At 48.6% G+C, this 25,374-nt stretch overlaps 1 protein-coding gene across 1 annotated transcript; it reads left to right on the plus strand.

The window, feature by feature from the left end:
* The first annotated feature begins 7,654 nt into the window (after positions 1-7,654).
* On the plus strand, positions 7,655-21,176 carry Atox1 (antioxidant 1 copper chaperone). The gene is made up of 4 exons (XM_048437739.3): positions 7,655-7,800; positions 13,623-13,698; positions 17,491-17,653; positions 21,034-21,176. The coding sequence occupies exons 1-3, from the start codon at positions 7,795-7,797 to the stop codon at positions 17,613-17,615; spliced, it is 207 nt and encodes a 68-aa protein (XP_048293696.1). The 5' UTR covers positions 7,655-7,794; the 3' UTR covers positions 17,616-17,653; positions 21,034-21,176.
* Positions 21,177-25,374: the final 4,198 nt, after the last annotated feature.

Genomic DNA, 25,374 nt, shown 5'->3' on the forward strand with positions numbered 1-25,374 from the left:
CGCCGCACCTCTTGGTTGCGATTGGACGGTATCTTCATCCAGGGGCCGGACTCCTGAGTGGCTGCCTCATCTGCCTATGACTACGGGATCCAGAACCCAGATGGACATGAAGTCTCACCAATACTTGAGTCGGTTGTGAAAATGAGGGCGGGATGCCCTGTGAGAGACATCCAGACAAGCCAATACCTGTACAAACCCGCTCTCATTGGCTTACATATCTTCCTCTGGGCGGAAACCCGCGGTGCAGGCAGGAGCGGTTGATCCACAAGGTGGGGCCCGTGTACTTTGGGGAAGTAAACCCCATGCAAGTAGGAGGTGGGCGCGGGGGACCAAGGAAGCCACCAGCCAATCGCAACACTGAATGAAACTGATTGACACGGAGGGATGGATTTCTCCAAAGACAGCCCCAGGGCGGCCGTGCCCTCTGGGGCGGTTAAGAGGATGTGCTAGCTGCACCTTCCGTTCTCTTTCCTTTCTCTTCCTCTAAAGTCGAGTCCTGTCCTCAAGGCCCCCCTCTCCTCCCTTCCCTGGCGACTTTGGTACCCAGGATCCAACTGACAAAGTTTCCCGTTTTTTTGTTTTGTTTTTCCTCTTCACATCATAACTTTTTTTTTCTGCATGCGTTTCGGGAGAACAGTCACTGCTGACCCTTAGCATTAGTCAGCACGAAATCAGTGGCCACAGAGGAGAGCGAAGCTGGCTCTGGCAGGAGACCCCAAAGCACCCCGCGCGGCAACCTCGCTGAGATTGCGCGTGTCCCCGGTGACTTCCCAGCGGGTGGTGCACGAGTGGTCCGTGGATGTTTTCAGGAGCTTTTTCCTTCTCGTGTTTGCAGAGACAAGATCCATACTCGATCACCCTCAGGCCTGAGTGCGCCGTGGGGTGCGTCACCACCAACCATTGTCACGTGCTTTTTAATTGAAATGGGAATTTATCCAACTCTTAGGTAGACATGTCTAAAGTTCCCACAAACGCTCCAGGGACCAAGTACTACCTCCTGCTGTCCGCAACTCGGGATTTTGTGAGTCCTCTGTTTGGCCACCAGGAGCATTTTATATTAAAGAACTGTGGTGGTCCGAATTCTAGATACAGACCAGACCCTGGTCTGTGGTCTTAGGAGGTGGAGGCAGAGGAGAAATTCAGGTCATCCTGGGCTATATAGCAAGTCTGAGTTCAGTCTGAGCAACATGAAACTCTGAAAACTCTGAAAAAGCTACCTTGCATTTGTTTTATTCTGGTTTTTTTTTTCTTTTTTAGAGCTTTCTGAAACAGTGCTAACCTGGATTTACCATGTAGCCTAGGCTGACCCCGAACTCGCAAGCCTCCTACTCTAACCTCCTTAATGCCGGGTAGAGAGGCATTAAAGTGTTACAGAGATTTTCCGAAAACGGGATACGTGGACAGTCCCCTAGTGCAAAGGAAAGACTCAGAGTCAGCCCAGTCCAGGGTGGAAGGAAAAGGGAACCATGCGGAACCTGGAACTGTGGAGGCCAGAAGCCAAGTGAAAAGTCTCTATAGAGTTCCAGCAGCCTGGCATCTTCTGCCGTGACGCAAGAGGGAAGCTTCAGGGTGCCTGGCTTCAGTCCGCGGGCACTGAGTCTCCAGTGGGAACCCGCTTTTAGAGTTGTAAGCACCAAGCCCTGAAGGGGCACGGATGTTTCTGCATTGAAACCGCTCTAGGATCTCTTAGCCCAACCAAGGAATCAGAACTTTGGCAGATTTTTCACAATGATTTTTTTTTTTATTATTATTGCAATCCCCGTGCTCCTGACTGCTTTGCCTTTCTTTCCTTTTTTTTTTTTTTAATTGATTGTTTTTTAAGAAGTCTCTCTTTTGATTCTGCCTCTGCTGGGATTAAAGCCGTGCACCACCACAGCCAGTTTTTAGAAAATAAAATAAACCGGGCGGTGGTGGCGCACGCCTTTAATCCCAGCACTCGGGAGGCAGGCGGATCTCTGAATTCGAGGCCAGTCTGGTCTACAAGAGCTAGTTCTAGGATAGGCTCCAAAACTACAAAGAAACCCTGTCTCAAAAAAAAAAAAAAAAAATTAAAGATGTATTCCTAAAGGGAGAAAAAAGATACATATTGTTTTATTATTTGAGAATTGTATATTTGCATGTGAAATGTTTTGATCAAGGCCACCCTCTCCAATTACATTGGGTCTTTTGTTTGTTTGCGTTTTGATTTTTTTGTTGTTATTTTTCCCACTAGGTCCATTTAGTGCTGCCTGTATGCATGGTTGTAGGGCCATCTACCAGAGCAATTGTAGCCTCTCAGGTGGGACCTACCTAAAGAAAACTGGCTTTCCCTCCTGTGGCAATCAGCAGCCACTAACTCAGCTAAGGGTGGGACTTGTGCTGGAACCTTGACTTGAACTTTTCCAGGTCTTGTGCATGCTGCCCCTGTCACTGTGGGCTCATAGGTGTAGATGCCCTGTTGTGTCCTGAGTCATCCACTCTCTGCCCTGTACGATCTTTTCATATATATATATATATATATATATATATATATATATATATATATATATATATTATGTGTAGAATATTCTGTCTTTGTGTATGCCTGCAGGTCAGAAGAGGGCACCAGACCTCATTACCATGTGGTTGCTGGGAATTGAACTCAGGACCTTTGGAAGAGCAGGCAATGCTCTTAACCTCTGAGCCAAAGAAGAAGAAGAAGAAGAGGAGGAGGAGGAAGAGGAGGAGGAGGAGGAGCCTGGTCTACAGAATGAATTTGAATTCCAGGACAGTCAAGGCTACACGGGGGAAACCCTGTCTCAAAAAAATAAATAAATAAATTGAAAGTAAATATAACAATATGTTAACAGGAAGCTAAAAACAGGAAACTGGGGAGAAGGCTCAGCAGGTGAAGGTGCTCACCATCAAGCCTGGTGACCTGAGTCCAATCCCCTGAACCCATATGGTGGAAGGAGGTGGTAACTCCCACAAGTTGTCCTCTGACTACCACATGTGTGCTGAGCACACACAAGAAAGAGGAAAAGAAGAAAGAAAGAAAGAAAGAAAGAAAGAAAGAAAGAAAGAAAGAAAGAAAGAGAGAAATCTGGCTACATAGTCAGACACAATAGCACAGAAACACAGACACAATAACACAGTCTCCCCTTCCAGGGGATAGACACCAAACCATCCAGAAAATGAGAGCGAGTCTACAGGTACTGTTATAGAGCTGTTCAAGAGAAAGCGAGCAAAGAGGAAGAATGGGAACATTTTTCTAGGCATAGGGCTTAACAACATGGCAGAGGCTCCCATGGAAACACTGGAGAGCCTGGGCAGTCCAGGTCCATCTGTGTCTTTTCACTGGGCTTGTGCTGATGAGATCGAATTTGGATCACAAGAAACAGCTAATGATTACTGACAGCGGGATGAACTTTGTCCCAGCGGAGGAGACACGCTTAGTTTTCATTCTGCATGCCTTGCTAGAATTTTTTTTTTTTCTATTTGATTTGTTGCTATTTTGTTTGAGTCAGGGCCAGTCTGGCCTTTAACTTCTGATCCTTCTGTCTCCACCTTCCAAGTGCTAGGATGGCAGGCCCGCATCACTATTCTTGAAGTGTGGCCGGCCTGAGGAAGTCAGAGGACAGAAGGACAGTAAGTAGTTGCCCTGCCCTTCCACTATTTGGAGCCTGGACATCCAACTCAGATTGTTACCGTCACCTGGGCCCTTGATATAAAGATCTTTTTGTTGTTGTTTTCGGACAAGGTATCACCATGGAGCCTTGGCTGACTGCAACTTGATGGTGTAGACCCGGGCTGGTGTGGAATTCAGAGCTCCACCTGCCTCCTGAGTGCTGGGATTTCACTTTGGGCCTGGGATTAGAAGCTTGAACCCATCTTGAGCTACGTAGTCCTCGCCTCAAAAGAAAAAAAAAAGAAAGAAAGAAAAGATAGTAAATCAAACCAGTAAGCCAGGTCAGCATGCACTCTTCCCACAGTCTAACAACTAGAATTTGGTTCCAGGAACCCACATCATGAGAAAACCTACCCATGAAAGCTGCCCTCTGACCTCCAAACACATGACAATGGCGTACAAAAGTAGAAACTCACACATACAAAATAAGTAAGCATAATCTTTAAAATTAAGAAATAGCCAGGCAGTGGTGGCACACGCCTTTAATCCCAGCACTTGGGAGGCAGAGGCAGGTGGATCTTTGTGAGTTCAAGGCCAGCATGGTCTACAAGAGCTAGTTCCAGCACAGGCTCCAAAGCTACAGAAAAACCCTGTCTCAAAAAAAAAAAAAATTAAGAAATAAAACACTTGCCTTTAATCCCAGCAGAGGTCAACAGATCTCAGGATTTGAGTTCAGCCTAGCTACTTAGTGAAATCCCAGCATTGGGAGGCAGAGGTGGGTGGATCTCTGTGAGTTTGAGGCCAGCCTGGTCTACAAGAGCTAGTTCCAGGACAGCTAGGGCTATTACAGAGAAACAAACAAAAAACCAAAATTTCAAATGACAGACAATTCCTCACACACAAATTTATTCTACATGAAATTTTCGGGCAATATACGTGGTGCCATTGCCACACTATCTACCCTGAGACCAGAAGCACCTGTACATCTGCCAGGTGGCACCTGTATGTCCACCAGGTGGGGACTGTAGCAGTGAGGTAAGTCAGGGGCAAGTAACAGTTTCACAGCAGTGGGTGAAATAAAGATGGCATCACTTCTCCCAGACTAAGTCTGGGGCCATCCAGGCTTGGCACTGGCTCTTTGACTTTTGCATCAGCCTCTGTGTCGTTTCTGTCCTGGACAGGTAGATGAGATGTCCTTGTTCTCTAGAGTTGGGGAGAGGAGGCAGAGAGTGGTATCAGTTCCATTAGTGAGAGACACAGATGTTTTCCCAGTGTCCTCCCAGCCCGACTTCTCAGCCAGAGCCCTTCCCAATGAGACTCAGAGCATGTAGGGGACAGACCTATTTCTTTGACATCATATCTTAGTTTTCTGGACAGTAGAATCTTCTTACGTCCACCACATTTCTGTATCCAGGGTTAAGGGGCATCAGTGCTTGAGATGTGGGGTTAGATAGTACAGGCTGGCCTTGAACTTTCAACACTCCCCGCGTCCAATTCTCAAGCGACAGGGTTGCAGCTGTTCACGCCCATGCCCAGCCTGCTATATTCTTTGTTTGTTCATCTTTTTTTCTTTTTGTTTTTTGAGACAAGATTTCTCTGTAGTGGCCGGGTGGTGGTGGCGCACGCCTTTAATCCCAGCACTCGGGAGGCAGAGGCAGGTGGATCTCTGTGAGTTCGAGGTCAGCCTGGTCTACAAGAGCTTGTTCCAGGACAGGTACCAAAAACTACAGAGAAACCCTGTCTCGAAAATCCAAAAAAAAAAAAAAAAAAAAAAAAAAAAAGATTTCTCTGTAGCTTTGGGGTGTGGAACTAGCTCAAGATCAAACTGGCCTCGAACTCACGGCTGTCTCATACCTTCTGTGTTCAAATTATAGCAAGATAATAACCGCTTGGCTCATCTGCTGTATTCTTACATTTATTTTATTTTATTTTAGTTTAGTTTATTTAAGACAGGTTTTCAGGTAGCTCAGACTGGCCTCCAATTTATGCTCCCCTGCCTCAGCCTCCCAAGTGTAGGAGGAGGGGTTGTTTACAGGCACGAGTGCATGGCGCGTCCACACACACACACACACACACACACACACACACACACACACACAATTAGCTATTCTTAGATTCTTGGCTTTTCCCTGTTAGTCAACGTCTCACAACTTTTTTTTTTCCTCAAGATGGGGTTTCTCTGTCCTGGAACTCGCTTTGTTGACCAGGCTGGCTTTACATTCACAGAAATCCTCCTGCCTCTGCCTCCCGAGTGCTGGGAGTGCTGGAATTAAAGGAGTGCACCACCACCACCTGGCTGTCTCTTAATTTCTGTGTTCAAATTAGAGCGTGATTTCTGACCTAACCCATCCTGATACACAGAATGACAAGTTACCTCTCTTAGTTTAGGGATCTTCTCTTAGGGAGATAAATGGCTGCTGGTGGAAATAAACCTAGGCCAGTAGTAGTCACTGGCTCCTACTGGCACTGTTGAGAAGGGTATTTATCTTCAAGGGTATTGGATTACTCATGAAGTAACTCAGCTAACTGGGGCAGCCATAAATGTAAGAACACTTACATTCTCACAGGTTTCTTGGTGTTTGATTTTTTTTAATAAGTTCATAGTTTATTAGTCAACATTTTGTTTTGTTTTGTTTTTTTGGTTTTTCAAGACAGGGTTTCTCTGTAGCTTTGGAGCCTGTTCTGGAACTAGCTAGCTCTGTAAACCAGGCTGGCCTCTAACTCACAAAGATCCACCTGTCTCTGCCTCCCAAGTGCTAGGATTAAAGGCGTGCCACCAAAGCCCGGCTAGTCAACATTTTTTTTAAATATTTTTTAAGATTTTTATTTATTTATTATGTGCATAGTGTTCTGCCTGCTTGTATGCCTGCAGGCCAGAAGAAGGCACCAGATCTCAATACAGATGGTTGTGGACCACCATATGGTTGCTGGGAATTGAACTCAGGACCTCTGATTGAGTAGCCAGTGCTCTTAACCTCTGAGCCATCTCTCCAGCCCTAGTCAACATTTTTTAATGTTTATTTACTAGATAGTGTTATGTCTGCATATATGCCTACTCACCAGAAGAGGGCACCAGACCTCATCACAAATGGTTGTGAGTCACCATATTCTTGCTGGAAATTGAACTCAGGACCTCTGGAAGAGCAGCCAGAAGCCAGTGCTCTTAACCGCTGAGTCATCTCTCCAGCCCTCTTGTTTTAAACTTGACACAAGAGTCATCTTGGAAAAGGGACTGTAATTGAAGACCTGGGTCCATCCAATTGGCCCATAGGCAGGTCTGTGGAGATATTGCTCTCTCCTGAGTGCTGAGATTAAAGGCCACAGCCAACCTGAACTCTGGATCCTCCTGCCTCACTCTGTAGACCAGGCTGGATTTGAACTCAGAGGTCCACCTGCCTCTGCTTCCTGAGTTTTGGGATTGAAGGCATGTGCCACCCACCACCAATGCTGCCTCAATTTTTCAAGTGTTGGGATTACAAGTGTTACCAAAATGCCTAGTGCATTAAATTTGTATATTTTTTGTATGTTTTTCTGGATAAGGTCTCATAAATTCCACGAAGGCCTTGAACTCTGCAGTCCAGACAAGCCTTGAACCTCAGGACCCTCCTGCCTCAACCTCACTAGTAGCTGGAATAGGCCTGCAGCCCTAGGCCAGATGGAATCTTTAGGGAATGCCGGGATCTGCCCTTTCCAGGAGCCTTGGCCTTGCATTCTCTAGTCCCACACCGAAAACGACCCAGGGGAGAGTGCAGTTTAGGACTCGTCGTCCTAAGGTCTCCTGTAACAGCCTCGGGCAGGTCTAAAAAAAAAAAAAAAAAAAAAGCTCACTCTGTCTGCATTCCTCTCCCCCGCCCCCGCCACCTCCCCGAGGACCCGTGACCTAGCTCCAAAGAGGCGGGACCTAATAATATATCCAGTCTAGAAAGAGGTGGGAAGTAAGTGGAAGCCAGCCCAGGGGGGCGGGGCCCGGCTGTAATTTGGCCCTAAGGGACGGGAACTGAGCAGAGCCTCAGAGGGCGGAGCCTTGCCGCAGCTGAACCCGGAAGGGGCAGAGACTAAGCGGAGCCCAGCCCTAGGGCGGGGCCTAGCCGAAGGCGGGGTCGGCCTGAAGGTGGGGCTTTCAGGAACGCTCTCCGGAAGCCCCGCGTTGCTGCCCGGGAGAGGCGTTTCCAGTCGTCGTCGCCGTTGCTGCCCGTGCCGCGTCAGTCATGCCGGTAAGTGGCCTCCCCGCTCCATCCTCGCGAACCGTTGTCTCTGGCCCGATGCACCACTGCCCGGCCAGATGCTGCTGTTAGAGCACAGGCTGCGGCCGGAGGTGCAGTCGTTCCTCAGTTTACCCTCCGCACCCACCGTCCAGCTTCGCGACCCTCGGGAAAGCTGCAGAGAGCACTGTGTTGCAGAACACAGGCCTCAAGATCGCTTTGGAGAGTCTTTCGAGGGACGGCCCCAACCTTCCTTGCACGATGGGGAAACTGAAGCTGGGAGATAGAGCTGCATAGGGGCGCCGGTACCTGCCTTTTCCACGTGCATGCCCCTGCCGCCGAGCTGGCGGGTTTTCAGAGAAGCAGGTCTCTCCTCACCTCTCCTGCCCACTCTGGCCTGCTTCCACTTCAGCACTGGGCAACACTGAACCGAAAGGATGCTTTATTCATTTCCAGCCAGGAGTTCCCAAAGCTCGGAGCAGAGTTTGAGGAGCCGAGAGCAGCGCTTTATCTTTTCTTTAAACTTACTCCTATGCGTGGTGGCTTCTAGCCTCATTGCTTACTTAAATAAAGTCCTTTGACCCATTGCACAAGAAAAGAAGGAAAAGTCCAGTGTTTGTTGGAAACCATTTATTGTTGGGAGCTAGCTAGCTAGGATCCAGGATAAAGCCAGGTCACCTGGGAAGTAAGTGCTGGGCAAAACCAGTTGTACTGGCTTGGGGAGAAAGCGCTGATCCCAGGTGAGTTTCTGAGATAATGGTTAGGGCCTTGGAATCAGGAGCATTTTCTTCCTGGTGCCTCTAAACCCAGAAGTTTCCCGTGGGTATTGCGTGTTTTAGCCACTTATCTTCCTTGAGTGAACCCGTGCTCCCTCCTGGTGCAGTCTTAAACCTCAGGTGTCCTTTCTTGTGGTTCTTGCCCTTTGTCTTGAGACCTTTCCTCTGAGGGCACAAAACAAAGACAAAAAGAGGCTTGATAAAAATCCATCCCACCAGTCAGTCAAGGCAGTCCGCCCTGCAGCCGTGATACTCATTCCGACCCTGGGATATCAGTGTGGAGGCTGCCAGGCTCTCCAGGGGACAGCAGTGAAGGGAAACAGCTTGAGGACCCCTCTATTCTGTGCCTCTGGGGACTTTGATGGGAGTGAGGCAGTAGACACCTTGTCTCAAAACCAACAGCTAAAGTCAAGGAGGTGGGTATTGCTCAGGTGTGCCTCCAGTCTAGACAGGGAAATGAGTCTTAGCCCAAGGTGGTTTGCAGACCAAAGCTGTAACCCAGAAACCCGCATCTAGGCAGCATCAGGCAAGCTCTGCCTCTCTGTGCCTTCATCTCCTCATCTGTAAAATAGGGATTGAAAACGAACCTTGCAGGGCTGCGGTTGGTATTAGCTAGAATGATAGCATCAAAATATATAACACAGCCAGTTGACCCATCACGCCCCCGAGGAGTGGTAACTTTTCTGAAGATATAGGACAAGTGGGGTCGAAGTAGGTGGGCAGACTTCCACCCCATTTTAACAGGGACCTCAGTGGTTAAAAGTTTTGTGTGCTTTGCCCAAGGCAGGCCCTGCTACTCATTAGCTACATCTCACTGAGTCAGTATCTAACCTCGGAGCTGCAGCTTCCTCATCCCTCGGAGGAATAGGTAGTTCCCTGGCTTACGGAATCATTGTAATTATTAAAGGAGACAGTGTACAAGGTGTTTAGAAGAAGGCCCAACACATCAGAGATACTTAGATGTTAGTAATCAGGGATCCAGACTCCAGTGTCGTTCTCTAAAAGAACAAAGTGTCCTCCTCCTCCATTCCCAGGGACTCTTCCAGTTCTAGAGATTCTGTTACAGAATTGTACCACTTAGCAGCCCTCTGAAGCAATACTATATATAATATACAATAATACAGCATGTTGCCATATAATATGAACATATACATTATGGTTAAGAGGGTTCATTTTGCTTGTTTCTTGTTACAGGGTCTCACACTGTAGCTCAGGTTGGCCTGTGAGTAAATGTGTAACCCAGCTGATCCTTAAACTCATAGCAATCCTCCTGCCTTGGCTTCTCAAGTGTTGGGATTACAGAAGTGAGCTGCCACACCTGGCTTTAATTTTTTGGGGATGCTAGAGATTGAATTCAGGGCCTGTGTATGCTATGTATGTGCTTTGCCACTGAACCACAACCCTTTAGAGACAAAACAGGTCTAGAGGCACTGGGGAGCCACCCAGGGGTGGAGCAGGTCTTGGCATACTCTTGTGAAGACTGGATCACCACCCTGTCCATTAGGCAGACTTCTGGTCAGCCTCAGGTTTAGGTTTCACAATTTGAAGCTCTGAGAGCTCTGAGTTGAAATGCTGGCCTCCTGTGAGTTGCCCCCAGGCCTCTGGCCTCTGCACTGTGAAAGACTTCCTTGTTGGGGTCCTCAGTTTGGAGCTCAGATAACTGTTGACTTTAGAGCCTTGGGCAGCCAAACTTATCCTCAGAGTCAGCTTGTGGGGGATGGGCATTCAGCAGTCTAAAACCAGCAAGATTTCCCCGGAGCAAAGAAAACCTCTGTCCTCTGTGCCTTTGCACCCATGACCTCATCACCTTAGTGAGCCCAGGAGCAAGAGGAAATGAATGATTCTCCTATCATCCAGAAAAATACTGTAGGAAGGGGGTTTGAGGGTTGTGGGATGGGTCTGCTGGTAAGGATGCTTGCTGCCAAGCCTGATGACCTCTGGCATCCACTCTTATTCCATAGCACACACTCCCACATGCAAATAAGTGAGTAAGCATAGCATAGTTATTATCTTTCAGGTTTATGTGTGTGCGCGCGTGTGTGCCATTTGTGTGCAGAGATCAGAAGAGGGCTTCAGACTCGCTAGAGTTGGAGTTACAGGTGGTTGTGAGCTATCTGACATGGTTTGGGGAGCCAAACTCGAGACTTCTGGAAGAGCACAGGTAGTCAGAACCACTGAGCTGTCTCTCTAGCCCTATGCTTACTATTTTAAAAGTTATTTGTTTTCAGCCAGGTGGTGGTGGCAGACGCCTTTAATCCCAGAACTTGGGAGGCAGACCAGCTCTTTGAGTTTATGACCAGCCTGATCTACATAGGGAGTTTCAGTACAGCCAGAGCCTGATGCCACAGGTGGTGTGTGCCCAAACGTGGTGCATTGAAAACACTGAACGAAATTACCTTCAGTCTGTGTATAAATATGATTCATGTTTAGACTCATCCCATTCCCAGGATACCTCATTATGCGTATGCAAATATTCCCTAATTAGGGGCATTTCTGCTCCCAAGCACTCAGATAAGAGATTCTCAGCTTGTCCTAAAGATATTTTGCTGGACTTCGTGGGGAAGGTGGGCCTTGAATTTGGGTATGCTTTTGGTCACCTTTTTATACAGTGCCTGGGATTCTGAGGCAGGAAGTTAGTTTAAGGCCCAGTGTAGACTTCATAATGAGTTCCAGGCTAGCGTAGTCTACATTAATGGACCCTGTTCTCAAAGCAACACCAACCTCCCCCCAAACAAAACAAAATACAGAAGCAGGGAGGGATAGCCTTTGTTTTGTTTTGTTAATGATTGCAGTGGAGGACTGGACTGGCTGTTTCAATGCTCTTAGAATATTATTCAAAGAATTAAAGTAAAGATGTACATAGATTACAGAGATTTACAAAGTAGCAAGGAACTAGTCAAAACAATGCATAAGACAGGTCAGAACATACTGCAGCAGAGCATCTGCCATACGAGTGAGGGTTTCAAGGGCCCTACTTATAGTTGGGTGCTTCCCTTTATGGGGTTCAAGAGAAGGAGGGGCTTGTTTGCTAGGGCTATAATTTGGTCACTTCTCTATACTGACTGACTTGGATTTTTCAAGACAGGGCTTCTCTATAGCCCTGGCTGTTCTGTAACTTGTTCTATAGACCAGACTAGCCTTGAACTCGGATCCATGTGTGCCACCAGCACCCAGCTGATGCACCTGATTTTAATTATGTGCGTATCCAGTTATGCATAGGCATAAGTGGTAAGTACAGAATTCCCTCTACAATCGCACTCCGAGAACAGTTGGCCTCATTGTGCATGCGCTCCAGAACTGTCTAACCCTGGTCAGCCCATTGCCGTCAGTTCCCAGATCGTGCTTCAGAATATTTGGATGGAAATGGGGAAATCAGGGATTGATGAGAAGTAACTTCTTATTTCCAAGCTTAAAACAAGTGTGGAGGTCAGTCTTGGGTTGTTACCAGGTTGCTTGGTTCATTGTCAAAGACAGGTGTATATAACCTAAACCATTCCTTAAGCTTGGCTGTCTCAGTATTAGGCAGTAAACCCAGGGCCTTGCACATGCCAGGCCAGCAATGTACCACTGAATTACATTTCCAGGGCCTGCGTGTTGTATTTCCAAAGGAAGAGAGAAATGGAAGAAAATAATTATCAGAATCCAATTACTTTCGCCTACAGGCACTTAGTCCCATGATCTCATCTTATTAACATATTAGCTATCTATTGTCCTTTAATATTTATCCCCAAACCTCCTAGAGTCAGGACCTGAGAGCGGCTGGACAGTGACTAGGCTTTGCTTGGGGTCTCGTGGAACAACAGTGCAGGCCAGAGGCTTGCCCAGGCTGGTGCACTCCTTGACTTTGACTCTGCTTTTCGCCAGGGGCACCTCTGGATGAATAGTAAAGTGTCCTTTAACATGGCAGCTGGCTGGCTCTAGAGTGACCCGAGAAGGGAGCAGGACAGAAGCCGGCATCGTGACCAGCTTAGTCACACAACGGTGCTTTGGCCTCGTGTTGAATACGCCCAGGCTTAGGCTATGATGTTATGACATGAACTGTCAAGGACTTAAAATACCAGGAGGCTGAGAAGATGGAGGTCACGTGGAGGCTGGCTGCCACATGTCAAATTCTGTGCTTGTCCCGTTCTTCAACCAGAAGAGACTAGTACCCCAAGAGTTAAGCTGCTGAGGTCATACAACTTGCAAGCGTTGGAGCACAGATGCTCTCTCATTCCCAAATATTGTGAAGGAAGGGAGATTAGCCCAGTCCTCTGGAAACAGCCAGAGACCCAGAAGTTGTCCAGCAGTGATGCTGATCATTGATTCACTCATAAAATAAATGAGGGACCTCTGTGCCAGGTGCTGTTCCCCGCGTTGGGCACAACCGCAACTGTTTGTGCTTGAGCAGAAGCACAGTTGTGTGGACGCTCGCCTGCCTTGACTTCTTAGACATCTCGGAGATTGTAGAGCCTCGGAAACCTGGGATCCCTTCCCAGCTGCCTCCAGTGTGCTGGGAGCCCGGGGAATCCTTCCCCTTCCTGGAACTCAGGTGCTGCCCCTGAGCGTGGGGTACTTGGATCAGAGCAGTGGTGGCCACGCACCTGAGTAACCTACCTGCTGGCATAATCGATGTCCCCATCCTGGCTGCTGGGCAAACCTGCAGCCTGTGTAGAGTCCCAATGTAGAAAATAATCTGATACAGAAACAGGGCCCAGATTATAGTACTGCCGGGAGCGGGGTCACCTGTGGTAAGTCCTTGGCCCTAAGGCAAAGCCCACAGCGCACTCCTGAGACAGTAACCTTGAGAGGGAGGGTTGAAAAAGAGCTTGCACAGACCTGGATCCTGTTCATCCTGCGCCAGACCTTGCAGAAGACATCATGGAGATTGTCTCTGTTGGTACAGCCTGTGACACAGAAATTCTGTGCTCCCCTCCCCCCATCCGTTTGTCTAGACTGGGCTAGACAGGCTTCCAGTGGGATTGTGCCCACTCTCTGCTCCCTGTCAGCCCCCGAAAGGCCCCTCAGACGGTGTGTGGGTCCCTGCATGGCCTGACTCATGATCTCCGTCTCTTGCAGAAGCACGAGTTCTCCGTGGACATGACCTGTGAGGGATGTGCCGAAGCCGTCTCCCGAGTCCTCAACAAGCTGGGAGGTGAGTGGCTCTCCTCTGGAGAGAGTATGGGGAGTCGTGTTCAGGTACATGTGTCCTACGAGGGGCAGCTGCAGGTTAGCTGGTGCTAAAGTGTTCGGAGGGCCTAGTGCACACTCGGGCCTCTGCTCCGTGGCTTCTGTGGAGATGTGTTGTACCTCACTGCAGCCACCGTTTCTTCCATTCGCTGCACTCCTACCCCCTCAGTTTAGTCTTGTTTTTGAGACAAAGCCTTGCTAAGTAGCCCTGGCTGTCCTGAAATGCACTATATAGACTAGGCTGCTCCTAAATTTGTGAGAATCCTTCTGCCTCTGCCTTCTAAATGCTGGAATTACAAAGATGTGCCACCGTATACAACTCTATTTTGTTGTTCATTTTTTCTCCTCTCTCCTCTCCCCCCACCCCCTCCCTCTTCAGGGTCTCTGGAGTCCAGGCTGGTGGTCATGGACTCTTACTATCCAGCTTCTTCTTGAGATGCAGGCACACACCACCAATGCATAGCGACTGTCCTCCTCGTATGAAGGCAGGGACTGTTTAGAGTTCGATGACTTGACTGGATTCACAGAGCCAGTAGGGCAGAGCTGGGATTTAGCCATACTGTCCAGCCCTGGAGTTGTTACTATGATAGTGATCTCCAGGATCACATCAAATACGGATAACAACAGCCAGGCCTGGAGGTGCCTGCCAGTAAACCCAGAAGCCTGGAGGTTCAAAAGCTTAAGGCCAGCCTGGACAATTTAGGGAGACTTGTCTCAAAGTAAAAATGACAGAAGAGGCTGAGGGTGTAGCTCAGAAATAAAGGGCTTGCACAGCCTGTGTAACATTTTAGATCAAATCCACTGCACTACAATAAAACAAAAACCACGAGTTTATAAAAGCCAAACAAAGTTGGGTGTGGCAGCTCACACCTATAATCCCAGCCCTTGGGAGGCCGAGATGCATTAGACATTGCCGGGGATTTGAGGCCAGCCTGGACTACAGAGTGAGACCCTATCTCTACACATCATAAATAAATAAGACGTAGGGTAATAGTACTACAGAGTGTTGAGACTGCCTACGCATTATCAGTCCACAGAGTGGGACTTGACACTGGAGCTGGTAACACTCGTGCCTGAGGGGAAGTGCCTTGCCCAGGTCCCATAGTGAGTAAGTCCATGATTCAGTAACTCTGAGGTTTGTAAGATGGAATATCTTTTTATGTTTTGTTTTTTTGGGTTTTATTGTTGTTGTTTTTAAGGCAGGGTCTCCCATCGTAGTCCTGGCTGGCCTGGAACTCCCCGTGGGTAGCCCAGGTTAGGCCTCAAACTTTGAACAGTCCTCCTGCCCCAGTGTCATGAGTTCTGGGCTTACAGGCATGAGCCACGCCCAGCTGCACTGAGCTGTCTGTTAGCGAGAATCTGAGACACTAAAGAGCACCTGACTGCTGACTTCCCGCAAGGCCATAGGCTTCCCTCCCCTGGGTTTGGGCATCAAGCTATGATCTGAGAGTGTCAGCCCAAATCAGCCTACGCCAGAGACACTTCAGAAATGAAGTAGGGTCTGCCGGGGAGATGGCGCAGTAGGTAAGGGCATTGACTGCTCTTCCAGAGGACAAGGGTTTAATTCCCAGCACCCTCTTGGCAGCTAACAACTGTCTAGCTTTTGTTATATGCAGATTCAGAGATTGCAACCATGCCCTGCACCACGTGCTTAACAGCCCTACTGGGCCTGAGGGGCCTTTACCTTTGATAAGTTTCTCCTTGTGCAGGCTAGTTTTTATGTTAACTTGACCCAAGCTAGAGTCATTTGGGCAGAGGGAACATTAGTTGAGAAAATACCCCCCACTGGATTGACCTGTGGGCAAGCCTGTGGTGTTTTTTCTTGATTGATTGGTGTGGGAGGGCCTAGCTCATGGGGAGCAAAGCAAGTCAGTGAGCAGATTCCTCCATGGCCTCTGCTTCGGTTCCTGCCTCCAGGTTCCTGCCCTGCCCTGCCCTGCCCTGTCCTTTACTTCATGGTAGATTGTGATGTGGTAATGTATGCAAAATAAAGCCTTTCCTCCCCAAATTATTTTTGGCTGTGGTGTTTCATCACAGCAATACCTTTATGACAGGTGGGAAAGCCAAGGCCTGTAATGGTCCTGACCGTAGCCACCCAGGCGTTTTCATTGGCACACCATTTTAGAGGAGGGCATTGTGGCTTTTCTTTTTTGGTGGAAGTAGGGATTGGGCAGTAGGAAGGCAATTTGGCAATGACCGTTAACACCCCACATGTGCTGGGCTGTTGGCCCACGGTTCGGCCCTGATTCATGGCATGGAAGTATTTCGTATGTGTGGCCAGGCGGGCAGAACTGATTCCCCGTGCTTGGAAGGATTAAGTCAGTGAGCAGATGTGGAGACACCACACTGGGAAGCCTGGGGAGCTGTCGAAAAGCAACAGACAAAGCCTGTTGCTGGGAAGCTGCGACAGGAAAATCATGAACTCGGGTCTCCCTTGTCTGTAGAGTGAGTTCAAGGCTACTCTGGGCAACTTAGTGCGACTGCCTCAAAATAAAATGTATAAAAAGGGTTGGGGATGAAACTCAGTAACAGAGTGCTTGCTTGGCATGTGTGATACCCTGGGTATCAGTAGCACAGAAAAGGAGGAAGATGGTTGTAGGGGAAGTGGGGTCTTCAGTGGTAGCTTATGCACCTGAGACACACACGTGGAAGGGGGGTTGTACAAGCACTAGATGACACAGTGGGTAAGGGTGATTGCTGCCAAGTGAGTTTAATTCCCAGGACCCACATAGGAGGAAAGAGCTGATTCCAAGTGTCTTCTGACACACACATTTTCTCTCATATATGTACATACATACATGTGCACACTCAAAACATGCTCATTCACCTCACATGTGCTCATACATACTCTCACTTATGCTCACTCACACACTAACATATACACATGCTCACATACAGATTCGTTCACATACTTAGCACAGACTCACAGATGCTTTCACCCAAATGTAATAATTTGAAAGGAAGGGGCTGGAGAAATAGTTGGGCGCTGGTTGTTCTTGCAGAGGATCTGGGTTCAGCTCTCAGCACCATGTGGTGGCTCACACCCATCTGTAGCTCCAGTTCCAGGGGGCCTAGCATCCTCTCCTGACCTCCCTGGGTGCTGCACACAGATACATGCAAGGAAAACACTCATATACATAAAAATAAGTAAAACTGGGGCTGGAGAGGTGACTCCATGGTTAAGAGCGTGGGAGTCCCTTGCAGAGGACCTAGCACTCACTTCTGGTGGCTCACAAACACTGGTAACTACAGATCCTATAACCTCTGGCCTTCAGGGCACCTGCGCTCATGATCATGCCTACATACAGAGCCATACACATACATAATTTTAAAATATTTCAAATAACATTATAAAGGGAGGGAGGAGGGCTCTGTGTGGCTAAATTGGAAGATTAGCTCGAGTACAGAAAAGTGAGGTGGTAGTGATGGCAGGGTTTGGGGGGAGGGGAGCTGGGTGGGAAGAGGAAAGGAAAGGGAGGGAAGAGAAAACTCTGAGGGCTGAGAAAATAGCTTAGAAGTGGACTACTTGATACTTGAGGTCCTGAGTTCAGTCTGTATTGCCAACACCTCTCAGAGAGGGGCCTGCAACAGAGCCTGCTGTGCTCAGGGTGCCTGAGACAGAAAGAGCTTGCTGCTCCCTGGCTCCAGGAGAGGTGCCTGGCACTACAGAGGTAATTAAGGAGGCTGACCTCTTTTGTTCTTTGGGTGGAAGGGTCCTGCTTCCCCCTCCCACATCCCAGTTTCCTTCCTCCTGCAGGAGTGGAGTTCAACATTGACTTGCCCAACAAGAAGGTCTGCATTGAGTCTGAGCACAGCTCGGACACCCTGCTGGCAACCCTCAACAAAACAGGAAAGGCCGTTTCCTACCTTGGCCCCAAGTAGCCAGAACTTGGGCGACTCCCTCTGGATGTACTGAAGAGGTAGGTGGGTGAGGCCCCAGCCTTTCCTGCACAGACTTGTTGCCTCTCCAGGGGTCCCATGGGTTGCAAATCCCTCATTTGAAAGGCTTGGGCCAAGAAACAGTTCAGACTGCAATTTCTCTGGGGTTTGGAACTTTGTTAAACTCACCCATACTAGAAAACCCTAAACAGTTTTGACATGAACTGGCACTCAGGAAGTTCTTATTTTGAAACATACTGCAACTGAGGTTCCTGGATTTGAGGTGCTCAGCCTGAATTGGACCCCCACCCCCAAGACAGGGTTTCTCTGTAGTTTTGGAGCCTGTCCTGGAGCTAGCTCTTGTAGACCAGGCTGGCCTCGAACTCACAGAGATCCACCCGCCTCTGCCTCCCGAGTGCTGGGATTAAAGGCGTGCACCACCACTGCCGTCCGGCATGAACTTGGACTTCTTATGAGGTAAGCGGGGGTTCTGATGTGTTCAGCCCACTGCCCCCCACTTGAAGGGTCATAAGAACATCATCATTGTTCAGTACAAACCAGAAACTTAAGGGTGTTGATGGCCACTGGGGAATAGACAGAATACCATATTATATCCCCAAAGTCCCCTTTGGGACTTGAGGGGGGCATCTTGCCTGGTCAGCAGGGTCTAAGTTTAGAGGATCTGGCCTTCTTGGAATGGTGAGCCTCTTGCTTTGGTCAAGTGACTGTCCGTTCACAGTTGATGCCTGTGTCCTGCGCCTCTCATGCCTCTACAGAGTCTCATGCCTCGGAGCTGGCTATGCCTCTAGCCCAGCCTGGTGCAGACTCATTGACCCTTATAAGCTGTCTTCGCTTTATGGTCCCAGGGAGGCAGAAAGTGGCCCAGTGCCAGTCCCCTTCCCTCGCCTGGCCGCCCAGCAGTCCTTGCCACCATGTCCGACAGTCTCACCTCCTCTGCACTGCATCTGACCCATGAATCACAATGGTCACTTCTTTGGTGGTTTGTATCCTCTCTGGAACTGAGAAAAACAAGGCCTGGTGAAGGGACATGAGCTGACCAGAGCCCAGGCAGGTGGGTGGCAGAGGCGGGAATGAGCCAGGCTCCTGTGTGAGCATTGTCGTGATGGTGACAGTATTGCTGACCCTACAAGTGACCCATGAGAGCCCCTGGCAGAGGCCAGCTGTAATCAACTGGGGGTAGGAGGGTCCCCAGTTTGAGCATTTGGAACCCAAGCCATGTGTTTTGTGTATATGGTGACATCCCGGCAAATTAAAAGGCATGGATAAGCCAGCCCACAAGAGGCTAAGATAGGAGAGGAATAGCAAGAAATCAAGGCTAGCGTGGCTAATCAAGGCTCTGTGTAATCAAAGTTACACAAAGACACACTGTCTCAAAATAGTAAAATAATAATAATAACAAGGCCAGAAAGATGGTTCAACAGGTGAAGGTGCCTCCTGCCAAGCTGACAGCCTGAATTAACTCTCCAGGACCTACGTGGTGGAGAGAACTGCATCCCACGGGTTGTCTTCTGACAACCAGACATGGCACATTAATCTCTCTCTCTCTCTCTCTCTCTCACACACACACACACACACACACACACACACACACACACACACACACACTAAGCTTAAATAAATAAGAGCCGTTTTTCCCCATATCTCTTCTGGCCCTGGATTTGCTCCATGGCCAGGAACGAGCCAGTGCGAACAGCAAGGAGTCCGGGGTTCAGTTGCCAGCTCTGCTCTCATTCCAGACTGACTGGGGCATTTTTCACGTGGCTGAGATTTGATCTGTCCAGTGGGTGGACCCCTCCACTCTGTCCACTGCCTTTTTGGGTCTCTGTGCAGGTTCCTTAAGGTTCGTCCCCTCCAGGATGACAACACCAGCAGTCTCTGCCATGCTTCGGAACGGCACACCCCTGGGTTTTGTGCGTCAGGTGAGGGTGGGCCACCGACCTCCATCTCTTTCAAACACCCCTGTTGTGTTTTGGCCATCCATGTACAATGTTTCTGTTTGGATTCAGTTTGTCTTATTTTTTTAAAAAAATCATTTTTGAAGCAGGGCCTCCTTGTGTAGCCCAAGTCATCTGGGGTTCGCAGCAGGCCTCCTGCCCTAGCCCCTCTAATGCTATGATGACTGGCGTGAGCCCCCATGCCCAGCTCCTCCATGTAAGATTGTATTTGAGGGCCAGGAAGATGGCTTGGTGGGTACAGGTGTGTGCAAGCCTGGAGACCGGAGTTTGAGCTCCAGAACCCACATCAAGGTGGAAGGAGAGAGCAGCTCATCCTCAGACTTCCACAAACATATGATGACACCCACACCATTACTAATAAAAATGTTCTGTTTAGTTTTGAAAAAAGTATGTTTGATAAGTATGATGTCTGTGGGGAAGGACCGGAGGGAAGAGTGGCCCGTGCTGGCCCTCAGTTTGGTCTAGATACAGAGACTCTTGTAAATGCAGCAGCACCTGCTGACAGCAAGAGTTGTTCCTTGTGGCTTTGCTGTCAAGGTGAAAATGAAGTTGAGGTGATGTAGTTAGTTAGCTGTGGTCATGGGCGCCACTCATTGGCACTTGATGCATTCACCATATGCACAGCCACACTGGTACCCTACTTCAGAGCATTACATTATCTGAGAAAAACACCTCAGGTCTGTCACCCTCACTGCTTCCTCTTTCAATCCCAGTCTGCTTCTGGCCACTCTGGGCTATCAGGCTGTCTTTTGTTTGTCTTTCATGACAGGGTTTTTCTGTGTAACAGTCCTGGCTATCCTGGAACTTGCTTTGTAGACCAGGCTGACCTTGAACTCCCTGAGATCTACTTCTCTGCCTCCCAAGAGCTGGGATTAAAGGCTTGTGCCACCACAACCAAACATACAAAGGGAATCAATCATACAGTGTGTTTATTTGCTTGCCTGCTCATTTGAAATAGGGTAGCCTTGGTTAGCCCTGAACTCAAGATTTAGTGAAAATGATACTGAATTTCTGATTGTCCTGTCCTCGCCTCCCCAGGCTGGAATTACAGGATAATGCATCACCAGCATCGTGCCTATTTTTGTTGTGTTGTTGGTATTGTTTTAAGGGTTCATGCAACTCAGGCTGGCCTTGAACTCCTAATCTTCCTGCTTCTACCTTTACAGTGTCGGTATTACAGAAGTCTGCCACCGAACCTCTCTGACTTTTTCTCGTGGGAAGTGTCAAACTTGTAAGCACTGTATAGAAGGAGTCCGCTCCTGCCGCTCACCCAGACTCAGAGTTAGCACACCTGGTTACTTTGTAGCATTCAAAGTTTCAGCTGCACACCTGCATGTACTCCAGTCACATGGGCAGTACAGAGAGGAATCCGGAGACTGAGGTGCAATGTCTCCTATCTGCAGTAGGTGGCGCCATTGATCCGTCTACTTTTCTCTCTCTCCTAGGCTATTGATCTGGTCTCCAAGCAGATTTGGAACACCAACTGCTCAGTCCAGCTCAGCCATGGAGTTCCTGGCCAGACAGGCCCTCCCCAGCCGGCTCCCTGCCAACTTCCTTGCAATAAAGTCAAGCTGTATTTGTTGAAGAAGTGTCTGTTGTGTGTTCTTGGTACTACTTGCTCACCTATAAGCTGCTGTCGTGTTTGCCTGTTTCTAGAACCTCCCACATGTCCGTTCTCTGGTGTGTGATCTTGAGCAGCCCACTGCCCTCTCTGGGCCTCTCTGTAATGGGAATATCATTGGGCCAGATCTGTGATTTCTTCTCACTATGTATACTCCATATTTGAAAGCCTGTTCAGCGAGAAGCGCCACTCTGGAGCGGTTGAAGGGGAAGCCGATGAACTGAAGAAAGGTTGCCCCAGTAGGACTTGGCTCCAGCACCTCCCGGCTGGTCTGTTAAGCCTCTCAGCTTACTAGCTGTTAGGTATTTCCTGGATCATGGAGAGAGACACGGCAAACTGGTCCCCTTTACAGAGCTGCTTGACAAAGCAAGGCAGTGTTGGTTTGTGTAGCTTTAAGGGGAAAAAAAGTGTTTGAGGTGTTACATTGCTGCAAAACAGGGAACCAGAGAGATGCTAAGATGGACCCCAAGACCATGCAGGACACACTTGATGTCCTTGAACACATGCAAGACGGATTTCAGACCACGGGAGAATTGATCTGGACAAAGTCATTGCCTCGTGACCCAGGCCTGGGTGGGGAAGCTGGAAAGTGGAAGCCACACCTCACAACATTGACCAGAATTCCATTTTCCCAAGCCAGAAGAAAATCAAATGGCTATCTGTGCATGGGCAGGGTTATTACATGTTTGTTCGCTTGTTTTTGTGAGGTCGGGCATCACTACGTAGCACCGGCTGTCCTGGAACTCGGAGAACCTCCTGCCTCTGCTCCCAAGTGATGGGATTAATGGCCTGCATCACCATGCCCAACCTGGAGATTTAGTTTATTATTTGAGCATGCATGTATCTTCGAGTGAATGCCACATGTGTGCAGATAACTGAGGCCACCAGAAGAGGACATTAGATCTCTTGAGTTACAGGCAGTTGTGAGATCCCTAAGGTGGGTAAAGGGAACTGAGTGTGAATCCTCTGGCATTTACTGGCTTTCAATACTGCTTGACCTGGATGGAATTACCTCTACCCTTGGCCAGTCATGACCTTGGACTAGTCAGATAATCTCTCCCAGGGGAAATTTCTTTGCCTTCACAATGCCTTCACTCCAGGGAACTGGGTAGCCAGGACTGAGGCACCCTATCACTCTGAGCAGAGGTGCTGGGCAGTGGAGGCAAGGGGTCAGGAGCTCAAGGCCGTCCTCAGATACACAGAGAGTCTGAGGCTAGCTTCAACTGCACAAGATCAGAGCATCAGCTGCCTACCAACCAAGTCTTAGGCCTTTGTGGTCCCTTAGGGCCCAAGGGCTTCTTCTTTCCTGGCCTTCTGGTAGTTTTTTGACCACTAGATGGCAGTGTGTTTTGGATTTGGTCTTGAAGGACAAAACTAAGGGCCTCCCCTGAACACACTGATCTCAGGAAGAACATTTGAAGAGGCAAAGATCCCTGTGTGGAGCCCTAGCCCTAAGAGGCACCACTATCTCAAGTCTTAGTGTTTCCAATGGACTAGGCAGCCTGGACCAGCTCACCTCAAAAGGGAAGCCATCCCAAGCTTGATGTCATCTTCCTCAATTCTTATCATCTGAGACAGGGTCTCTACTAAACCTGACCTAGATAACTCCAGCTAGTGTGTCGAGCCAGTGATCCACCCCCCTCGCCAACCCCAAGTCTTTGATTTGGTTTGGATTTTTCTTTCTTTTTTTTTCTTTTGAGACAGGGTGTTGCAATGAGGATGGTCTCAAACATCCCAGTTGCTGTTATTTAAGATTGTGTGTGTGTGTGTGTGTGTGTGTGTGTGTGTGTGTGTGTGTGTGTATGTGCGCGCGCGCATGTGCGAGTGCATGTATCTGTGAGTATGTGCCATGAGTGCAGGTTACCTTGGATACCAGAGACATTGAATCTCCTGAAGCTGGAGTTACAGGCAGTTGTGAGCCACCTCACAATGTGGGTGCTAGGAATTGAACTCAAATCCTTTGAAAGAGAAATATGATCCCTTGATCTCTGAGCCATCTCTCCAGCCCCTGTTTATTTTGTTTTTGAGACATGGTCAAGAAACACACTAAGTAGGCGGGATGGCCCTGAATTTCTGAACCTCCACCTCTGCCTCTCAGGTGCTAGGATTGCAAATATGCAGCACCATGCCCGGTTTATGCAATACTGGGGATCAAACCCAGTGCCTTGGGTATGCCAACCTAACCCCAGCCCCAGTCCAGGTTTCAGTTTTTCAAACTGCTCCCAGTTGCCATCAAGTTTCCCCAAGGGCATAGGGAGACTCGTGTAGAACAGATCCTTCTGAGGCTGAAGAGATGGCTCACTGCTCTTCCAGAGATCCTGAGTTCAGTTCCCAGCAACCAACCATATGGTGGCTCACAACCATCTCTAGTGGGGTCTGATGCCCTCTTCCACCATAAAGGCATACACGCAGATATACATAAATAAATCTTAAAAGATAATGGACCCTTCCCATCTGATGTCCCCACAACATGCGAGGCAAACAGCTCGACTCGTTTTGTTGGTCTCGCCCACCTAAGCAGGGCCTTGCACAGTTAGCAAGCACTCTGTCACCTGCTTCCCCAGCCCTGTTTGCGCATGTGTGTGTATCTTCCACGTGTGTTGGCAGAGACTGCTTGTTTATTTCCCAGCCACTCAGACCCTAATAATCACACAGAAACTATATTATAGAACTGTGTGGCCAATAACTTAGGCTTCTTATTAACTAGCTCTTATAGCCTAAAATAACCCATTTCTATTATTCTGTGTATTGCCACAAGTCTGTGGCCTACCGATTAGGTTCTGGCTGGCTGCTGGTATCTTTCTCTGTTGCTTTGGAGCCTGTGCTGGAACTAGCTCTTGTAGACCAGGCTGAACTTGCATTCACAGAGATCCACCTGCCTCTGCCTCCTGAGTGCTGGGATTAAACGTGTGCACCACCACGGCCCGGCATGACTCTGCCTTCTTTTCTCCTCTATCCCTGCTTGGAATTCCCGTCTTGCTCTGTTCTGCCCTGCCACAGACCCAAAGCAGCTTCTTTATTAACCAATGGTAACAAAGCACATTCACAGCATCCAGAGAGGAATCCCACATCAGATGTGCAGCTATGCATGCCTGTGAGTATGTGAGGAGCTCAGAGTCGGATGTCGGGTGGTCCTGCCGTATCACTCTATGCATTAGTCCCTTGAGGCTCTCACTGACTCTAGAGCTAGGACAGCAGCCAGCAATCTGGAACCACCCTGTCTACAGCTCCCGTAGCACTAAGTTACAGCTGTGTGCAGCCACACGTGGCTTTTCAGGTGCGTGCTGGGATCTGAACTCGGGTACTCATGCCAGTGCAGCAAACATTCTTACCCGTGCAACCACCTCTCCAGCCCCGACTGTTTGCTTTTTTTTTTAATATTTATTTATTTATTTATTATGTATACAATACATAATAATACAAATACAATACATAATTGTATTGTAATTGTATTGTGTATATACACAATACAATACAAAATTGTGTATATACACAATACAATATTGTATTATGTATACAATATTCTGTCTGTGTGTATGCCCGCAGGCCAGAAGAGGGCACCAGACCTCATTACAGATGATTGTGAGCTACCATGTGGTTGCTGGGAATTGAACTCAGGACCTTTGGAAGAGCAGGCAGTGCTCTTAACCTCTGAGCCATCTCTCCAGCCCCGACTGTTTGCTTTCTAGGAAAAATCTCACTGTGTAGCCCAGACTGGCCTCCCTACTCAAGATTCTTCTGCCTCATCCTCCCCAGTGCTGGGATTATAGATGTGCACCGCTGCACCCAGCTTCGATTCAGTTTTAGGGACTGGTTTTCCACCCGCAGCCAACGTGTTCTGGACTTCAGTATTCACGCTTCCCCTGCTGTTGGGTGTCTGTGGCCTGTGGAAGGGGCTGGCTTCTTCTGTGAAATTATTTCCTCATCTGTGCTAGGGGGCTCATCACCCTAGCTCCCGTGGTTCTTTATGTTAGTTCCGTAAGGAAAGCGTTGCCTTTCAGTTGGAAAACTGAAGGTTGATAATGAGAGAGAGGAGAGAGAGAATGAAAAAGAAAGAATGGACTCCAGAGGGTTGTGTCTGTGCCGTGTGGGAGGGGATCGGTCATTTGGGCCACCACCTTCCTCATGACATCTCCTTTAATTAGTGCCCATCTTTTCCACAGCC

The sequence above is a fragment of the Myodes glareolus genome, chromosome 9 (genome assembly GCF_982192425.1).
Source record: "Myodes glareolus chromosome 9, mMyoGla1.1, whole genome shotgun sequence".
Lineage (NCBI taxonomy): Eukaryota > Metazoa > Chordata > Mammalia > Rodentia > Cricetidae > Myodes > Myodes glareolus.